Source organism: Ochotona princeps, chromosome 28 (assembly GCF_030435755.1).
Source record: "Ochotona princeps isolate mOchPri1 chromosome 28, mOchPri1.hap1, whole genome shotgun sequence".
Lineage (NCBI taxonomy): Eukaryota > Metazoa > Chordata > Mammalia > Lagomorpha > Ochotonidae > Ochotona > Ochotona princeps.
In genome coordinates, this window is record NC_080859.1 from 2,580,938 (window position 1) to 2,598,161 (window position 17,224).

Here is a 17,224-nt window from a genome sequence, read left to right on the forward strand (position 1 = left end):
CTGTGCAGCATTAGGGAGACCCCATTTGCCAGGGAGTGGTGAGAGGGCACCGTACAGTGCAGCGGTTTCATGCTGCAATTGGGAGCCTGGGCATGGGATACAGACAGAGGTCTCCCCCATGCCCGGCAGGCGACAGAAGGAAGGCTGGGCTCTGGGATCTTCCAGGAGGAAGCTGCCTCTCTGATCATCTGCGTTTGGCTACATAGGGAAAACCTTGAAGGCCTCCTGCAATCCAGTGCAGGCAGAATAACTCCAGGGGAGAGACAAGTGAGGATGTGTAGGGAAGGAGAGCGGGAGAGAGGTTACCTGCAGCTGACCCTGGTAGACAGGCAAGGAGCTGGGAGGAGGGAAACGGTGGTTCTGCATGCACCTGAGCAGCATGAGCAAGGGACACAGTGCAGGGGTGTGTGTCATGGGCCTGGAGTCATGTCCTCGTGGCAGCCTGACCATCAGAAACAAGATTTATTTGAAAGGCAGAGTTACAGGGGGAGAGAGAGACAGCCAGACAGCAAGGAAGGCATTCATCCGCTGGTTCACTCCACAAGTGATCCCAGTGACTGGGTTGGGCCAGGCTAAAGCTTGCTCTGAATTTCCTCTGCTCTTGCTGGAAACTTATTTGCTCTAGAGACGTTAATGTCCTCCCGGGACAGCATCAGTGAAACCCAAGAGGGGCAAAGAGTTCGCAGCAGTGCTTCCTCCCTCCACCCTCATTTGCATAACCATCTCTCATCCTCCCCTTGTTTTTTGCTTCAGGTGGCCCAGGGCCAGGGCTGAAGGTCCGAGGCCACAGGTCCCCAGCAGCCACTTGTTGGTGGGAGTGTTTGCAAATGGTGGTGGCCTCTTCAGCACTCGAGTGGCCAGAAGGCATGTCCCTTTAGAAAATGAGTTCTCCTGCCGTGTTCTATGGAGGGGTGGCTTACAGAGGTTGCAGCCACCTGCTGCGCCACTTTGCACCAAGGGGAAGGGCCAAAAGGACACGTGAGCTCAGTGGGAGACTAGGCTTGGCTTTGGGGCGAAGAGGCAGTTTCCCTGCTAACAAGATGCAGGTGGCTTAGCAGACTCAAGGAGGCATTGTAAAAATAAAAGGGTTGTGTTCCCACTGCACACTCTGCAGTGGTTCCTGCTGCAAAGCGAAACTTGTGTCTCCTGGTTCGCAGACTGGGACAGGTTGCAAGGGTGTTAAAAGTCTCCTCCGCACCTAGGATCTGCCTTGGAAAGTGCCCTCCACAGGGCTGCCTGGTCTCTGTGCTTAGATGTCTTCTGGGAAAATTGGTGTAGGCTCCCCACTGAGTTAGACCCACCACACAGAGGCATGGTCCCAGGTTTCACATTGTCGTTTCCAAATGGCTGTTTCCCTGTTCATTTGTTGTTGCTATTAAATAGTGAGGTTCTGTTGTATTCGGAGATGAAGTGAAGGAAACCCGCAGCTGCTCAGCAAGCAGCGAGCAGTGGGAGAGCCTGTGCAGGAGCAGCGCCCTGGGGCTGCCGCTCTGTGCACACGCCGCTGGCGCAATCGGACATGCAGGCAGTCACCTGTTTCCCGCTTCCAGAAAGCCTCTTCTTATCTCTCTCATTTTCTACAGGAAACATTTTGTGACCCACCACCTCGATGGAGCGCTGATTTCCCCTCCTCCCCTCCTCGCATTTCACAGGAAGGGCTCGGCTCCCCTTGCTCTACCCAGGGATCTGTTAATCAAATGAATCCCATTCCAGCAAGGGCTATGTGGAGAGAGCCCGAACTGCACCAGCCTCCTGGGAGCGCCCCGCTCCAGTGAGCAACCTCCTGGTGGAAAACTCCACAGTTGCATGCTGGTTTCTTTTACCTTGACCTTGTGAAATAATCAGGGTCCTGAAGAAACCCACAGTCCACAGGATGGGGCGTGTGTGGGGGTGAGGCACAAAGCGGCTTGGCTTCCCTTCCCGTCTGAAACATGATAGTGCACAGTGCCCATTGCCTGGAGCAGACAGCCACCCCGAGACCCCACCCACTACCATGGGTTGTGCCTGTGTGTGAGAGTGAGTTTGCGTGAATAGGGGTCTTTGTGCTGTGCTTGTGTCTGAGTGTGAGTTTGTGTGTACTTGGTCTGAGCATGTTTGCATATTTGTATGGGGAAGTTTGTGGCCATTTTCATCTCTGTGTATACTTGTCAGTGTGGGACTATATGGCCAGCTTGTGTGGGGGTGTGTTTAGTTGTGTGTATACACATACCCTTTTGTGTGGATGTGTATTCTGTGTAAATGTGTGAATGGGTGTGAGTGTGCGAGGAATGTTTGTGGTTGCATGTGCAGTGTGCATTTGTATTTCTGTGTGGAGGGAGGTGCTTTGTGAATTCACTTGTGTGTGCATGTGACAGCATATGCGTGTGCCGTTTGACAGTGCAGCGAGTCAGTATTTCTGCATCTGTGTGTGTTGCGTGTGCATACGGGTATGCACTTTGTGTATGTGTGTTTTGCGCACGCGCGCGTGTGAGCACTGTGGGTGCTGCATGCCTGCAGCACTCGGCGATCCCACCCGCGTTCCACACGCCCAAGGGGCAGCAGTTGGGAAGGGCAGCGCGCCGGGTGGGCTGAGCGTGTGCGCTGTGCCGCTGACAGCGCCCTTTAAATCGGTCGCTAAGCCGATTACAGCTGATCTCCCACGTGACGTTTACCTTCTGTCTCCCAGAGCGTGTGGCCCGAGGACAGCTCTGCTCCCGGCAGCTTTGCGTCCATCCGCAGCCTCAGCCCGCCCGGGGTGCTCCGGTCCCCAACTTTGGGGCGGTTCCGGCGCCGTCGCTGGGCCAGTTTTCTGCCAGGCGTAGAGGAGGGCATCCTTGGCCTCGGAGGGTAGTGACAGGAACAAGGCAACCTGCCCAGCTCCTGCCTGGCGCCTTTGGACCAGCGCTCCAGGGAGGCGAGTGAGGTGCCCTGTGCGCTGCAGCTGGAAAGGGGGCGCCCTTGGCCAAGCCGGCCGCAGCGGGCGCGCCCTCGCGCGGGAGCCGGGCTATGGCCGCGGGGCAGGGCTGAGGCGGCGGCCGCCCGTGCCTTAGTGCCCTCGCCATGCAGAAGAGCGTGCGTTACAATGAGGGGCACGCCCTGTACCTGGCCTTCCTGGCGCGCAAGGAAGGCACCAAGCGCGGCTTCCTCAGCAAGAAGGCGGCTGAGGCGAGCCGCTGGCATGAGAAGTGGTTCGCGCTCTACCAGAACCTGCTCTTCTACTTCGAGGGCGAGCAGAGCGGCCGCCCGGCGGGCATGTACCTCCTGGAAGGCTGCAGCTGCGAGCGGGCGCCCGCGCCACCCAGGACCGGCGCGGGGCCTGGAGGTACCCGGGACGCCCTGGACAAGCAGGTACCGTCTGCCAGCCCTGGCCGGGCAAAGGGAAGTAGCGGGAGAAGATTGGGGTGGCAGGGGGGGCTCCACCAAGCGCAGGGTCGGGCTGCCAGACCGGCTGTGGCGTCAGCAGAAGTAGGGTCACCCGCTCCAGCCCCCACCGCGCTACTGGTTGGTCTTGGACTCTGGTAGCCACTTCTCTGCTTCCCTTTTTGGGAGTGATGTGTGTGCCAATGCAGGTTGACACCTGTTGGATGTAGCTCGGCAAGATGGGAACTTATTTGGGAAAGTTCAGCTTCTCTCCCACTAGCCGGTGCATTTATATGTGAGCCGCCAGTGGTCTGGCACTGCCGAGTGGGGAAGGGACCTTCCCGGCCTCCTTGTCAGGTTTGTGGGCAGGATGGGTAGGTTTCCCTTGCCAGCCTCTGACCTGATGGGTCTAATTAGGAGAGTGCATACGTGGTATCCGCCCATGGCTCTGGGTTTAGATTCAGGACTCCCTTCTTGTGTTGAAATATGTGAACTTCTCTACTTCTCAATGAATGCTCTGCAAGTGAAGGCACCCTTTTAGTTCGGGGGTAGCAGTCTTAGGAGTTTTGCTGTGAGCTCACTGGGGGTCAGGTGAGGAGACAAGCCCTGTAACTGTTTTTTCTTTTTCTAAATCTCCTCCCCTACCTCATTTCTACAAATAGAAAGTGTGTGTGTGTGTGTGTGTGTGTGTGTGTGTTTGTTTTTCCTCCAAGCACTGTTGAGTTGCTCAAAGCAGATCCTGTAAGCTTCCAAATGCTCTCACCTTGAGGGGGAAAAACTAACAGAAATTGAGGCTTGTCTTTGCTGCTGCAGGAAAATATTTCGCAGCTCAATTCCACAGGAGGTGGCATCTCTGGGGAACCACAGAGGCCGTGGGAGGGCAGGCATTGGAGGCCGGAGCAGGAGCTGCCCACCCTCCGAGCTCCTAAAACAAGTGCAGAACTTAGAGCAGCTAGAACTAGGGCGACCAGAGCCGTCCACCCCCCTCTCTGCCTTGGATTCTAGAAATCATTAATGGTCTTAACTGCCCACTAGGTAGAGAAATCCTGGAAGGACAGGATAAGCCTACACCTGGGTGGAGAGGGCCCCCTCCGTCCTCTGAAAAGTGGGGTTCCTGTGTGGTAGACTCAGACCCTAGAAGCAAGAATGCACCAGTGTCCAGACGCGTGGAGGCTCACATCGGGAGAAAGAGCAGAGCCTCGAGGAAATAGGCTTTCAGGAGAGATGCATATTTTCCACTGAAATTAAGAAAAAAAAACCTTATGTATTCCAAGACCATGCAAATGAATAGTTTTTAACTGCAATAAACTAAGAGTGCTTTAAATTTCCCTTATCCAGAGGGCTTTTGTGTGTTTATGTTCATACCATGAGATAGCCACTGTTTTTATTTTCTTTTGGAGAGGGGGGACACTAAGGATGGGGAGGTGCCACCTGCTACCCCCTCCACGGCTGTTTCACTTGCTGATGCGGTAGGGAACATTGTTCCGTCTGGAAACCACTTGGACTCTGGCTTTCATGATGATCTTTTATGTCACTCCAATGAAGAAGTGTAACCCCAGAAGTCACACCTTCATGTCACTTTCCAATGCAAGTCCTTCGCTGTTGCTATCATGCAAATTCTGGTTGTTTCTCAATGCTTGTATGCGTGTCACAGGCAGACTGATGCAGGGAGGCAAGTAAGCCTGGGGACTTGGGGTGGGAAGACTGAGCGCTGGGCTGATGTTGCACCAGCATTTGTAACTCCTGGTTGCTTCATAGCCCAGGCTGGTTTCTGATCCTGCACTGTGCCCTGAATGTTCCAAACTCTGAGACCCCAAGAGCCTCAGAGCCTAGTTAGGCCAGGGGAATGTGTGAGCAGGTCTGGGCCACCAGGCAGCCTTCTGGAATTTTCTGTGAATGTTGCCCACAGTCCCTAGAGGTGCACTAGGAGGTTGGGGCCCAGATCAGGACTGCTTGCTCCTCTTTCTGCATGACTTCCCCCCGTCATTCTGTTAACCAGAGCCCCTAAGCTGCAACCAGAGCCTTGGCTAGGAAAATTTCCCGGTCGCCTGGCAGTAGCAGTGTCCTTTGGTTCCAAGGCTGTAACACACGGTGTGAGCTTTTTGCCATGGGGATGATGTGAGAGACAGCTTCGCAGGATTTGAAGGTTGCCAGTATCTGTAAGAAATTCTGCCTCTTAGGCATTGTGCACAGGCAGGTGACGGCTATGGACACTTTCATTAATCAGTTAGGTCACCGATGCACCATCTGGTAGCAACATCTGGCCTGAGGCAGAGGCCTGCCTGCCACTTACCCCTGAAGGTGACAGCTGGTGGGGGTAATGGCTGGCAGAGGTGAAGGTGATGGTGTCTGTGGCCATTTCCAGAGTCACTTGGTTTCTTACTGTCAACCACCTCTGTTCCCAAGATTTTACTTCTACCTGTCTCCTTGGAACTTTCTGTCCTAATTACTTTTAACCCTGGCACATACAAGGATAAGATGTCCACGGATTTGCTGCATCTAAATAATCGTTTACATTCTGTTGACAGGGAAACAGTCTTCTCTTCTTAGCAGTTTGTCTTCTGCAATCCCCTGTAGAGCTGGGGAGAAGGGTGGCCCGTCCTCCCCGTGTGCCTCGATGGACGCAGCATTTGTGCTGCTCTCTTTACTTCGGGACTCTGGGAGACTCCAAGGAGGTTCTGCCGTTGCTTCCTGGCTCAGCACCAGCAGCTACTTTTTTGGATTGCAATGGTAGAAAAATGGAGTTAAAACCCAAGTTGGTTCTGGTGCAAAATTTTGACACTCATGCATACATAATTGTTTTATACACATTTTCCATTTTAAAAGATCCTTTCCTGTCATCAAAATGAGGCAAGTGCATACTATTTCTTTATATAGTTGCTGTTTTCCAAAAGGATCTTCTGTTTCCGTGGAAATGTGCACATCCAACTGGTCACCAACCCCAGGGCCAGCCTGAGGAAGGAGTTTAGCTTGCAATGAGCAGAATAAGGAGTGGCAGCTGTCACTCAGGTCCCTGATACCCCCGGATTAAATCTGGGGCTGCGGTGTGAGACTGGCTTGGGGGCGGGTCTGCAATGGGCACATGGGTGACTGGAAGCTGTGTGTGCTGAGGTGGCAGTGACGGCCAGGTGGTTCTGGCCTGTGTGGGTCCCCAGGAGCTGGATTATTGCTCTGGCCGCAGCACGTCCTGCTTCTGACCAGGATCTCCCAGCCTGGCGTTAGGACAGGCGCTGTAGTGGAGAGTGTGCGATTCTTGAATCTATTGCCCTGGGGTCTTGGAGGGCCTGCCTGACCCATTCTCCCTGCATTCAGTGGGCAGACGTGCAGGGGGGAGGTTAGCAGTGACCAGGGTGCTGAGGAAAGACTGTCTGAAGGCCGAGAAATGTCTGCTTCTCAGGTGCCAAGGGCTGGGACTAGGTTTCCCCAGTGTTGAGGGCACACTCAGCCCCTTCTGTGTGCTCAGTACCGCCCTGCGGCACCTCAGCTGCTTTGAACTCCACCTTGGCTCCTACAGAACAGTGTGGTTGGTCTGTGTCTCATGCTTACAGACACTGGGATGCAGGGCTAACTCTTGTGATGAAGGCTCAGTGATGCAGAAGAGTTCATCCTGAGGAGTCTGCAGTCTTGGACAGTGGAAAATCTGGGTGGAGATGGGACCAAGGTGGGGGTGGCTGGGGTCTAGAGTGGGAGCCACTGCTCTCTCGAGTTCTTTTGCCTTTAGGTAGTGTCTGGATGACTTTTGTCAGACATAAGGGGATGCAGTCACAGAGCTGTACATGCTCAGTAGCAGAATCAGAGGGATCTGTGTGCTTGGAGGGGAAGTCCCCTTTGGGATTAGTCTGATCTGTTCAGGCTGCCATGGTGGTCTCCCCTGCAGCAGGTGGGAGGTATAGCAACAAGGCATCTGTATTCTTGTTTCCCTGGTCAGGTGAAGTGACCTGTTCAGCCTATTTTAGCCATTTGGGAGAGGGGATGTGCCTTTCTGGATGCTTCCTGGGGATTTAAAGCAGGTGTCTTGAGCGACTAAAGTCAACATATGGTATTGGTGTTAAAGGAATCCAGGGTGACACACGCTCTCCTATCTCTTCAGTCTTGGGCTCCTGGCCTTGACCATGAGGGAACTCTCATCATTTTGTCACACAAGACCGGGCTGCCTGCAAGCCCTAGGACATTGTGGAGTCCAGAGGGTGTTGTTGGGCCCATGACTCATGCAGAACTCAATCCCTGCCTACTGAACACAGATAAAAGAACAATGGAAGAAAAAAACGTTCCCTGGAGCTTGTAACTGGTTAAGAAGTATGATTTAGGGAGCAGGAATGACTTGACTCCCATAATCATTCTTTGCCTTGAAGCTAAATGGAGGACAGCAAACTTGATCTTCATTCTGACTATACTGAACTTTACCATTTAAATGAGTGTGTGGAGTATGGAGAATTAAATGTAAAGGAATCTATGTTTTTAGCGGATGGATTCCTACAAAATCCAGCCTTTCCATGACAAATATTCTCCTGTGGATTTTAGTAGGGATTAGTGGAATGCTCTATGGAAGAAACACGATGTGTTAATTTTTTTTTTTGAGAATTTCATTCCTGAGAATTTAAAAATGCAGTTTTTTTTTCCTTTGCACTGGATGGTGACAAGACCTAAAAGCATGTGATGTTTGAGGGTTTCTGGTTTTGGCAAGAAAATGTTAATAGTTTGTTCCAGCGATTGTTGACATTACTTTCAGTTCAATATGATTTTGTTTTAGGGTATTTTTGTCAACATTTTCCAATACCACCTAAATATGAATTTGAACACCCATGCAATTTTTATGTTGTGGGATGGAAAAAGCTTCACCTTAAAGATTATTGTGTAACTAATAAGCTACTCTGTGTGGATTGGGTCAGGCCTTAATTCTTTTTTTTTTAAAAGATTTATTCATTTTATTACAGCCAGATATACAGAGAGGAGGAGAGACAGAGAGGAAGATCCTCCATCTGATGATTCAAGCCCCAAGTGAGCCGCAACAGGCCGATGCGCGCCGATCCGAAGCCGGGAACCTGGAACCTCCTCCGGGTCTCCCATGCGGGTGCAGGGTCCCATTGGGCCGTCCTCAACTGCTTTCCCAGGCCACAAGCAGGGAGCTGGATGGGAAGTGGAGCAGCTGGGATTGGAACCGGCGCCTATATGGGATCCCGGGGCTTTCAAGGTGAGGACTTTAGCCGCTAGGCCACGCCGCCGGGCCCCAGGCCTTAATTCTTAATTTCATGGTTTTGTAGTAGTTTTGTTTCTTTATGCCTGTTCGTGTACCCCACAAGAGAGAAATGTGTGTGTGGTGAATTTATTAAGTTTGCCACTGTTACCACTGTCTCTTTAACATTTGTTATCATTTTTTAAAAGATTTATTTATTTTAGGGGCTAGGGCCATGTGTATGTAGATTAGGCCTCGGCCTGCAGCCCCAGAATCCCACATGGGTGCCAGTTTGTGTCCTTAGGCTCCAGTTCCAGTCCGGCTCCCTACTAATATGTCTGGGGAGATGACAGGTGGCCCAGGTGCTGGGGCCCTGCACTCACGAGGAACACCCAGAAGAAGCTCCTGGCTCCGGGCTTCGGGCAGGCCCAGCTCCAGGCATTACAGCCATTTGGGGAGTGAACCAGTGGCTGGAAGATACCCCGCTCGCTCTAGCTCATTTTCTCTCTCTGCAATTCTGTCTTTAAAAAAAAAGTTTGACTTTTTGAAGCACAGAGTTACAGAGAGAGGAAAAGAGTAAGACAGAGAGAGAGTGCTAAAGGAATATACTCAGAAAGAGATCTTCTTTCCATTGGTTTGCTCCCCTAAAAGGCTGCAGCAGTGAAAGTTAGACCAGACTGCAGCAGTACCCTGACACTCTATCCACATGTCCCATGTGACAGCAGGGGCCAGGCACTTGGGCCATCTTCTCTCTTCCCAGACATGTTAGCAAAAAGCTGGATTAGCAGCAGAGCAGCTGAGGCTTCAGCTGGGGCCCGTTTGGATGCTGGATTTGCAGGTAGTGGTGACTTTACCCACTGTAGCATAATACTAGCCCCGTATTTATCTTAAATATTTTAAAATATCACCTACTTAGGGTGATTTTTTAAAAAGATTGATTTTCTTCTATTAGGCTGATTTACAGAAAGAGCTATAGAAAAATCCTCCATCTGCTTATTCACTCCCCAAGTGACCACAACAGGTGGAATTGAGCTGATCTGAAGCCAGGAGTCAAGAGCTTCCTCTAGTTCTTTCATGTGGGTGCAGGGACTCAAGGACCCAGCCACAAGCTGGGAGCTGGATGGGAAGTGGAACAGCCAGGACATGAACTAGCACCCATATGGGATCATGGCATGTGCAAGGTGAGGATTTAGTCACTGAACCCTCTTGCTGGGCTCCAGACTTACCTTTGAATAACATTTTCTTTGAGTTTTTGGAAAGGATGCCTGACTGTACAGCAAACTCTAAGTTAATATTTAAACTAGGAATAGTTTGAATATCAGCATACTACTTTAATAAATATTTGCTTATTTCATAACATTTGGCCTTTCTAAAAATTTGCCATTATGCCAAGTTATTCATTTTTTTTTTTCATTGGTGTAGTTTTCACATTTTAGGTGATTGAGAAATTATGACCATGTTAATTTAACTTTACCCTTTATTATTGGGCTAGCTTTTTTGCTCAAGGAATAAAAACGTGGTTGTGTGTCTTTTTAGGAGAAAATCCAAGTGCAGTGGGATCAGCTTCTGCTGCTGGTTTCATGGGAAATGGGGGCGTTTGTGCGTGGGACAGACATGGCGAGGCTGCTGTCATTGCAATTTCCCTTTTAACTGACACTGGAGAGGCAGGCTTCAGTGGGAAATGAGGACTCTAATCATTTTCCCCCCGGACTTCTGAAAGTAGCTACAAAATGCCCCAAATATGCTTTCAGGGAAAAAATAGGGGAAATAAGTCATGTGTTTGATCTGCTTCTACTTACAGAGTGTGTTTATTCTATGGCCTTTTGAACTGCCGATGAGGAGGCATGAGGCGGGAGGGCAGTATCAGAACCACTGTAAGCACCAAGGTATGTGAGGGGGCGTTAAGAGCCTCACATCCCAACAAGTGAACACAAAATGATGGTAGCAAGAAAAGAGGAGCTGGGGCCACCTCTTCTCTTCGCGGTTCCTGGAACTCTTAGCAGTGGGATGGGAGCCACTGGCCTGGGAGGGCTCTGCCCGGCCGCTCCTGTTATTTGTAGGCTCTTGGAATATTTGGCCATTGTCTGATTAAACTTAGACGCTGCCTGGTTCATTTCCTGGACTGGATGTATGAGCTTGCGCCATTTGTGGGACGCACATAAACATGGGGTCAGTCCTGTCACGTGGAGGGATTCTGAGGGTCAGGGCGGGTCCTCTGGGGTGAGCAGCCTGGGAATGGGGAGTGGCAGCTTGGTCCAGCGTTCACTGTACAACTCTAGCACTGTGACTCTTTACAAAGGAAGCGGCACGGGGTCAGGTCGGTGATTGGCTGTTCTTACATACTAATGAGCTCATTGTATTTTGCTTCCGTGATGATTGATTTCCAAGTGAGGTGTCGGCATTGGGACCAGCTCAGGTCAGCGGCGAAGTTGTCTGGTCTCCCGCTGGACCTGCCTTTTGGAGCTCACTGTCTCTCACTGTAAGCCTGGTTCCTTGCTTGGCCCCGGGGAGACATGGCAATGCCTTCTTGACTGGGCTGAGGGGAAGCTAAAGGGCAGATCCAGGCCCGGTCTTGGCACAGGGTCAGGTTCAGGTGAGTGTCAGCACACTTGTTAGTGGGCACTCCTTTGGTTTGTTACTGGGATCCTTCAGGAAGTTCTTTCCTCCCCTTCTCTTAAACACACGCATGCGTGTAACAGGTTTGGGGAATTCCAGCATACCCATGATCCAGCAACAATAATCCCCTGCTACCTGCGTTTCCTGCTGTAGCTCTGTCCCGCTGCACTCGAGTCTCATTTTTTTTTCCTCTCAGCCTATTTTTAAGCAAGTCCCAGACACTGCATTATTTCCCTTGTAAATAAGGAGGATTTTCCATCCGTTTTTTGGGCACAGCATTCATTTGGCTCTGAAAAGAGCTGTCTTGGAGAGAGTGTGTGGCGTGATGCCATTGGCACCGGTGCTATGAAAATCGCAGTCACCTGCCAGGGTCTTTGATGTTGCCATAAAGGGAGGAGTTGGGAAGGTGTGAAGCTGGTGCGGTCAGCTGCTAAGGAAGCTCCATGTGTGAAATCTAGAGCAAAGCCAGTGTGCAATCAGTTGTTGCATGGTGAAGGGGCAATCCCCTCCAAGGAGCCTTCTTTCATTGCTCAAGTGTGGCGCGCCCCTTGCCCCGGGCGGGCCTCTGAGGGTAGAGCCCCCTATGCCACTGCCCTTGATTGGTGCCCCTTATTGCCTTGTGTTTTGCTTGGTTGGGCAGTGGCAGGAGCACCTACAGCCAAGGCCTGTGGGTGGCCATGGAAGATGACCAGTCTGGATTGGCTGCCAGGGGTTAGGCCTGCCTATAAGGGAATTTTATGGATGGTTTGCTAGGGGTGGTGGACACATTACTAGTGACACAATCCATGCATCCATCGAGCTGGCCAATATTTCTTCCCAACTCGCATGTGTTTGTTGAGTGAGCTATGTTCTGTTTCTCCAGGAGTAGTTTTCATTTCTCTGTCAGATCTCTATATTCACACCATCTCTCTCTGGCCCTGCTGTCCAGGGCCTGTGTTTATGACCCTGTGGGACTTTTTAGTGCATTGAAAACTCGTTTCAGTGCCACTCTGGAGCAACACATGGGAGATGAGCTTACTTTCCAAGCACGGCATGCTTGCCCATGCGTCCATCCCCTGCTAAAGTTTCATGAAAGTGACCATCTGGGGGTCAGCAGGGAGAGTCAATGGATGACATCTCCAACACCCTAGAAAGTGCCCTCAGGTCTGTTCCTGCCCACTGCCCTGGCCATGGTGACTGCTGTCTGTCCTGTGTCCCTCATGCTGTGGACCACCCAGTCAGCACTCCACTGTGCCAGGCTTCTTTCTCACCTTGTCAGGCTCCTAGCTTTTGCAGGGTGCCACGGTTCACTCCATGTGGTGTCCTGCTCCATGCATGTGCAGCTTTGATCAGGTTGAGTGTGCGTAGGCATCTGCGTTCTTTCCAGTTTGCAGCCATTATGAGTCAGACTGCTGTGAAGGTTCTGATGCCAGTCTTCGGATGAACACGAGTGTGTGCCTTTCTGTTAGGGCTGGGGCTCAGGTTCGAGTGTTCCTGGACACTCATGCCTTCGGTTTTGAGAATTATAGGTAAATTGTCTTCCAAACCAGTTACGTCCATTTCTGATCCCACCAGCAATGTGTAAAAATTCCAGTTATTTTGTAGCAGGTCGCCAGCCCTTGGTAGTATTGTTTCCATTGCAGACATTTCATGCTATTTTATTTACAGTTTTTGCTTAAATTTGAGACTGGGTGTGTTGTATGTTAATGTAAGAGAGAGAGAGAGGGAAAACCCCAGCCATTGGTTCAATTCCTAAATGCCTGTGACCATGGGGGCTGATGAGGCTGAAACCAGGAGTCCGGAACTCAGTTACTGGAGTTGGTCCTTGGGTGACCCCCAAAGGTGTGAGTTAGCAGGAAACTGGGATCAGGTGGAGAGTGGGGCACAGAACCCCAGGTTCTGCAAGCCAGGTACTCCAGTGAGAACTGAGGCATTATCTTTGTCAGCACCTCAGTGACAAGGGCAGGTGCAGGCCTGGTCAGGAAGTGTGGAGTAGCATCTTGCCTTTCGTTTTACTTCCCTGGTGAGCAGTGCGGTGAAGTCCTCTTGCTGGTACTCACTGGTTGTTCTCTGTTTTGAAGCGTTGTACCATTGCAACAATTTTGGTTTGAGTTGTCAAACTTGCAAACATTAAATTCCATGAATCACTGTCTCATACCTTAAAACTGGCTGTGTATCAGAGTTCCGTATTACTCATCTTGATATTGATGAAAACGGGACCGGTTTGTCAGTTACATGCTTTGCTAATCTCCTACTATGGCTTTTCTGTCCCCCTCTTCAAGGCGTCTCTGGGTGAACAGAAATTTTACGCTTCAGTTCTCTGCCTTCTGACGGCTGCCTGGCCATCCAGCATCTGTTTTGACATAGAGGAACTTAATTTCAAGCAGTTCTTTGTCTGTAGGCATGAGTTGGTTCTTGCTTCTTAGAAAGGAAAATACAAACAGAAAGGAGACAGCCAAGCAACTGTTTTTGTTGAGGATGCCGACCTGTGGACACTGTTTAATATTACAGTGATGAGGACCACTGCTTAGTTAAGGCTTCCTTGTGTTAAAATGCTGAGGACTGTCTTGTGTAACCCTTACCAGCACCTTGTGCTTGGCTGCATCCTGGTGATTTTGCAGCTAAGTAGATTGTGATATAGATTTTAATATAGGCTGTAATTAACTTACCAGTTGCACACAGTGGTTAGTAGAACCAAGAGTGGGACCTTAGCGTGGTTGAATTTAACCTCTGGGTAGAGGCTAGAAGAGCATGGCCCAAGGGAAGACCCTGTTTTTAGTCTCATCCTCCTCCTACACTTGGTACATGTGCAGGTTGAGTGAAAAACTTTGGATGCCATAGATACATTCATAAATACCCATTGCACAGGTTTCCCTCTTCAGACAACATAGGGCTGGTCTTTGTGGGAAGGAAGCATCAGAGCTGGTTTAACCACCAGTAAAATCCCCATACACTGGGCCCAGTGTTGGGCCTGAACCCTGGCAGCTGGGAGAGGTAAGGCTGTGGGGAGTGGGTCCTTGGATCTGTCTCTGTGGCTCCCACTGCCCTTCCAGCTGCCTTGACCTGCCGCTCAGGCCTCTGGGGCAGCAAGCCCTGCTGCTGGAAGCACTGGGTAACACAGACCATTGCTCACAGCCTGCAGCATCGGCATCCATGCAGCTACATGAGATGGGGCCTTCCCATGGGCACAGTCTTTCTGCTTGGGACCAAAGCATCCCTTTGCATTTCCTTGGTTGGCAGATTGCACCTGTTGTTGGGAGCTGTGCAGTGAGATGGGTGAGCATCTGGAGTCGTTGCTGTGGCTTTCTCCCATAAATCATCTCACACAAGTTCATGGAAATTAACACAGTTTGAGGCCAGCTAAGCCTCCTCCTGATCTTCTGTCCTTGTCCTATGCCACGAAGAGGTAGTGGTCTGCCTTTTGGGTGCATGACACCAAAGGCTCAGTGTATGGTGATCTGGCTTCCAGGTTCAAGTGCTGGATTCCTGTTGAACCAATTGTTGACCTTCCAACTTAACTATCTGGAAACGGCCAATACCTGAAGTGTTCTTAGATGGGGTTCTTAGGTGGGCTGTAGAAACTATTGCAAATCTCTTGGTAAACTAGAATATTCTTTTAACTGCTTCCCAAATTACACTTGGGCGGGGGGTTAGGTGAGGGTGATTTGTTTATTTTATATATAATAAATTTATTATCTTCTTGATGTTTATATAGTTAAGAAGAATGCATACCCATGTGGACCACTGATGAGGGTGGGGAAGCTTGAGGAATGGGGGAATGTGGATGAGACAACTGTCTCTAATCTCCTTTTTCTTCTGGTATCTGGGGAATGTGGGGAGAGAAGAGGTGAGGACCGGTCCCAGCAGCCCCACTGGGGCTGGGACAGCCAGCCCACGTCATCACAGGGTCCCTGCTGCAGAGCATGTTCCAAGGTTGCTGCTCAAATGCTTTCAGGGTTCTGAGAAGCTGTTGGTTCTTTTGCTCCAAGATTGAGGCAATCCCTTGCAAGGTCCGTTGGCTGACACAGTAAATGAGGGTATTTTAAACAGCAAGGCTGTTGGTAGGTTATTTGTTTTGAGACTCACAAAAGCTTATCTGCCTCATTTGTGGGCATCTTTGTGAATCGAAGCTTTCTACTTTCCCTACCGATTATTTAGTGCATGAGAACTTGCTTAAGGACTGGTGGGAACGTTGTTTAGTAAGTACAGGAAAGTGTCGCCTTAGAGGATAGGCCAGTGAGAGCTGGGTTTCTTTTTTCTTTTGCATGTAAATTCTGATATGCAGATCCTTGTGACTATTGTAAATGTAGAAAAGTAAGAATAATGTTTATTTTTCAGGAGAAAATAAGCATTTGTGTTTTAGAAGCAAAACTTCTCTATTTGTTTAAAAGTTATTTATTTGAAAGGCAGAGTTATAGAGAGATTGGAGGGGGAGGGGAGGACGAGCGAGAGTGAGTGAGCGAGCTTACCCATGTGTTGGTTCATGCCTGCAAATGGCCACAATGGCTGACACTGAACAGGAACCCTGGAACTCCATCTGGCTTCCCTCCTGAGTAGCAGGGGCTCAAGGACTTGGGCCATGATCCATTGCTTCCCAGGCCGTTAGCAGTGTGCTGCATGAGAAGTGGAGCAGCCGGGACTCCAACCAGAGTCCATATGGGAGGCTGACGACGCCACTAGCAGCCCAGACGTTTTGTCTTCTTCCCAGAGAACACACTGAATGCGTGGCAATGGCAAAATCACGCAAGTCCACAATCTGGTTGGATTTCTTCCTTTTGGTATAAAGGACCATCTTAACACTTTTTAAAATGATGTATGTTGGGTGAAACTTGAAAATCACGGAGAATTATAAAAGAAGAAACCAAGAAGCTCCCGACATCTCCTGCCCCAGGGAGAGCTGGGCATTGAGCTGTTAAGGGCCTCTTAGGATTTCTGCTGAGAACGTCCCCGGCACACAGGTGTTCCTGAAGGCGGCTTCGCCAGGCCATGTTGTCTGAGTGAGAGCTGGGATCCTCTTCTTATTTTTTTTAACTGCATATGATATTGTGAGCATTTGGCTTGCCAGTCAGATACTGTTTAAAACCGATTTCTAATAATGGTAGTGTGTTCTGTCTTATCACTCAGCATTATGATGAGCAGTTCCCTTCCCCTTGTTAGGCTGCTATTGGGCCTGGGCCTTGGTTGCTGGCAGGACCGCTGGGGTCGTGCAAGCCAGTGCAGACAGCAGAGGGAAGCAGCAAGGTCTCCCCGAAGTCAAGGTAGCAAAAATACTCAGCAAAGATACAACATGAAGTCTCTGCTTCTGGAATGATAACATGAGCTCATCTGGCAAGTATACGCATGACCAAGTGTAGAATGATGATTTCTAGAAATACACGGAGGCTATAAATGGCTGCTGGCACAATGTCTTCTTTTGAGGTCTGATATTTGCTATGATTAGTTAAAATGCCGGAGACTGTCATCAGCGAGCTCCATTTGAATGCACAAATTGCAAATGTTTAAAATTATGCCACGTGCAATTCTGAGAATACTTGCATTTGAATACATTTTCTGAAATTAGGTTATTCAATCATCATGTACATGCAATTAATGTGGTAACTATTTTCCTAAAATCTTCCGTCTAAAGATTTATGTTATTTATTTGAAGGAATTACAGAGAGAAAGAGGGAGACAGGGAGGAAGAAGAAAGAGGGAGAGAAGGAGAGAGGGAGGGAGGAAAGGAGAGAGAGAGAGAGAGAGATCTTCCATCTGTTGGTTCACTTCCCAAATGGCTGCAATGGCTGAAGCTGAGGCAGCCTGAAGCCAGGAGCCAAGAGTTTCATCTGGGTCCCCTCATGGGTCCATGGGCCCAAACTCTTGAGCCAGCCTCTGTTGCTTTTGCCAGGCCATTAGCAGAGAGCTGGATTGGACATGGAGCAACCAGGACACGAACTGGCACCTCTGTCAATATTGCAGATGGCAGCTTTACTCGCTTTACTGCAACACTGCACCCACCCCTACCCCACTCCTAAAATCTTTTACTAATTTAGAATACACTTTATAATACATCTTGGAAACACAAAGAAATGGGCAAGCTTTTAGCACATCAGTTAAGACGCCACCTGGGGTGCCCCCTGG

At 50.0% G+C, this 17,224-nt stretch overlaps 1 protein-coding gene across 1 annotated transcript in view; it reads left to right on the top strand.

Annotated features, from left to right (window-relative positions):
• The first annotated feature begins 2,818 nt into the window (after positions 1–2,818).
• RASGRF2 (Ras protein specific guanine nucleotide releasing factor 2) overlaps positions 2,819–17,224 on the top strand; it is a 116,328-nt gene continuing 101,922 nt past the window's right edge. The window contains exon 1 of the mRNA XM_058656306.1: positions 2,819–3,327. Within this exon, the coding sequence (XP_058512289.1) occupies positions 3,040–3,327 (288 nt within the window). The 5' untranslated portion in view covers positions 2,819–3,039. The remainder of the gene's footprint in view (positions 3,328–17,224) is intronic.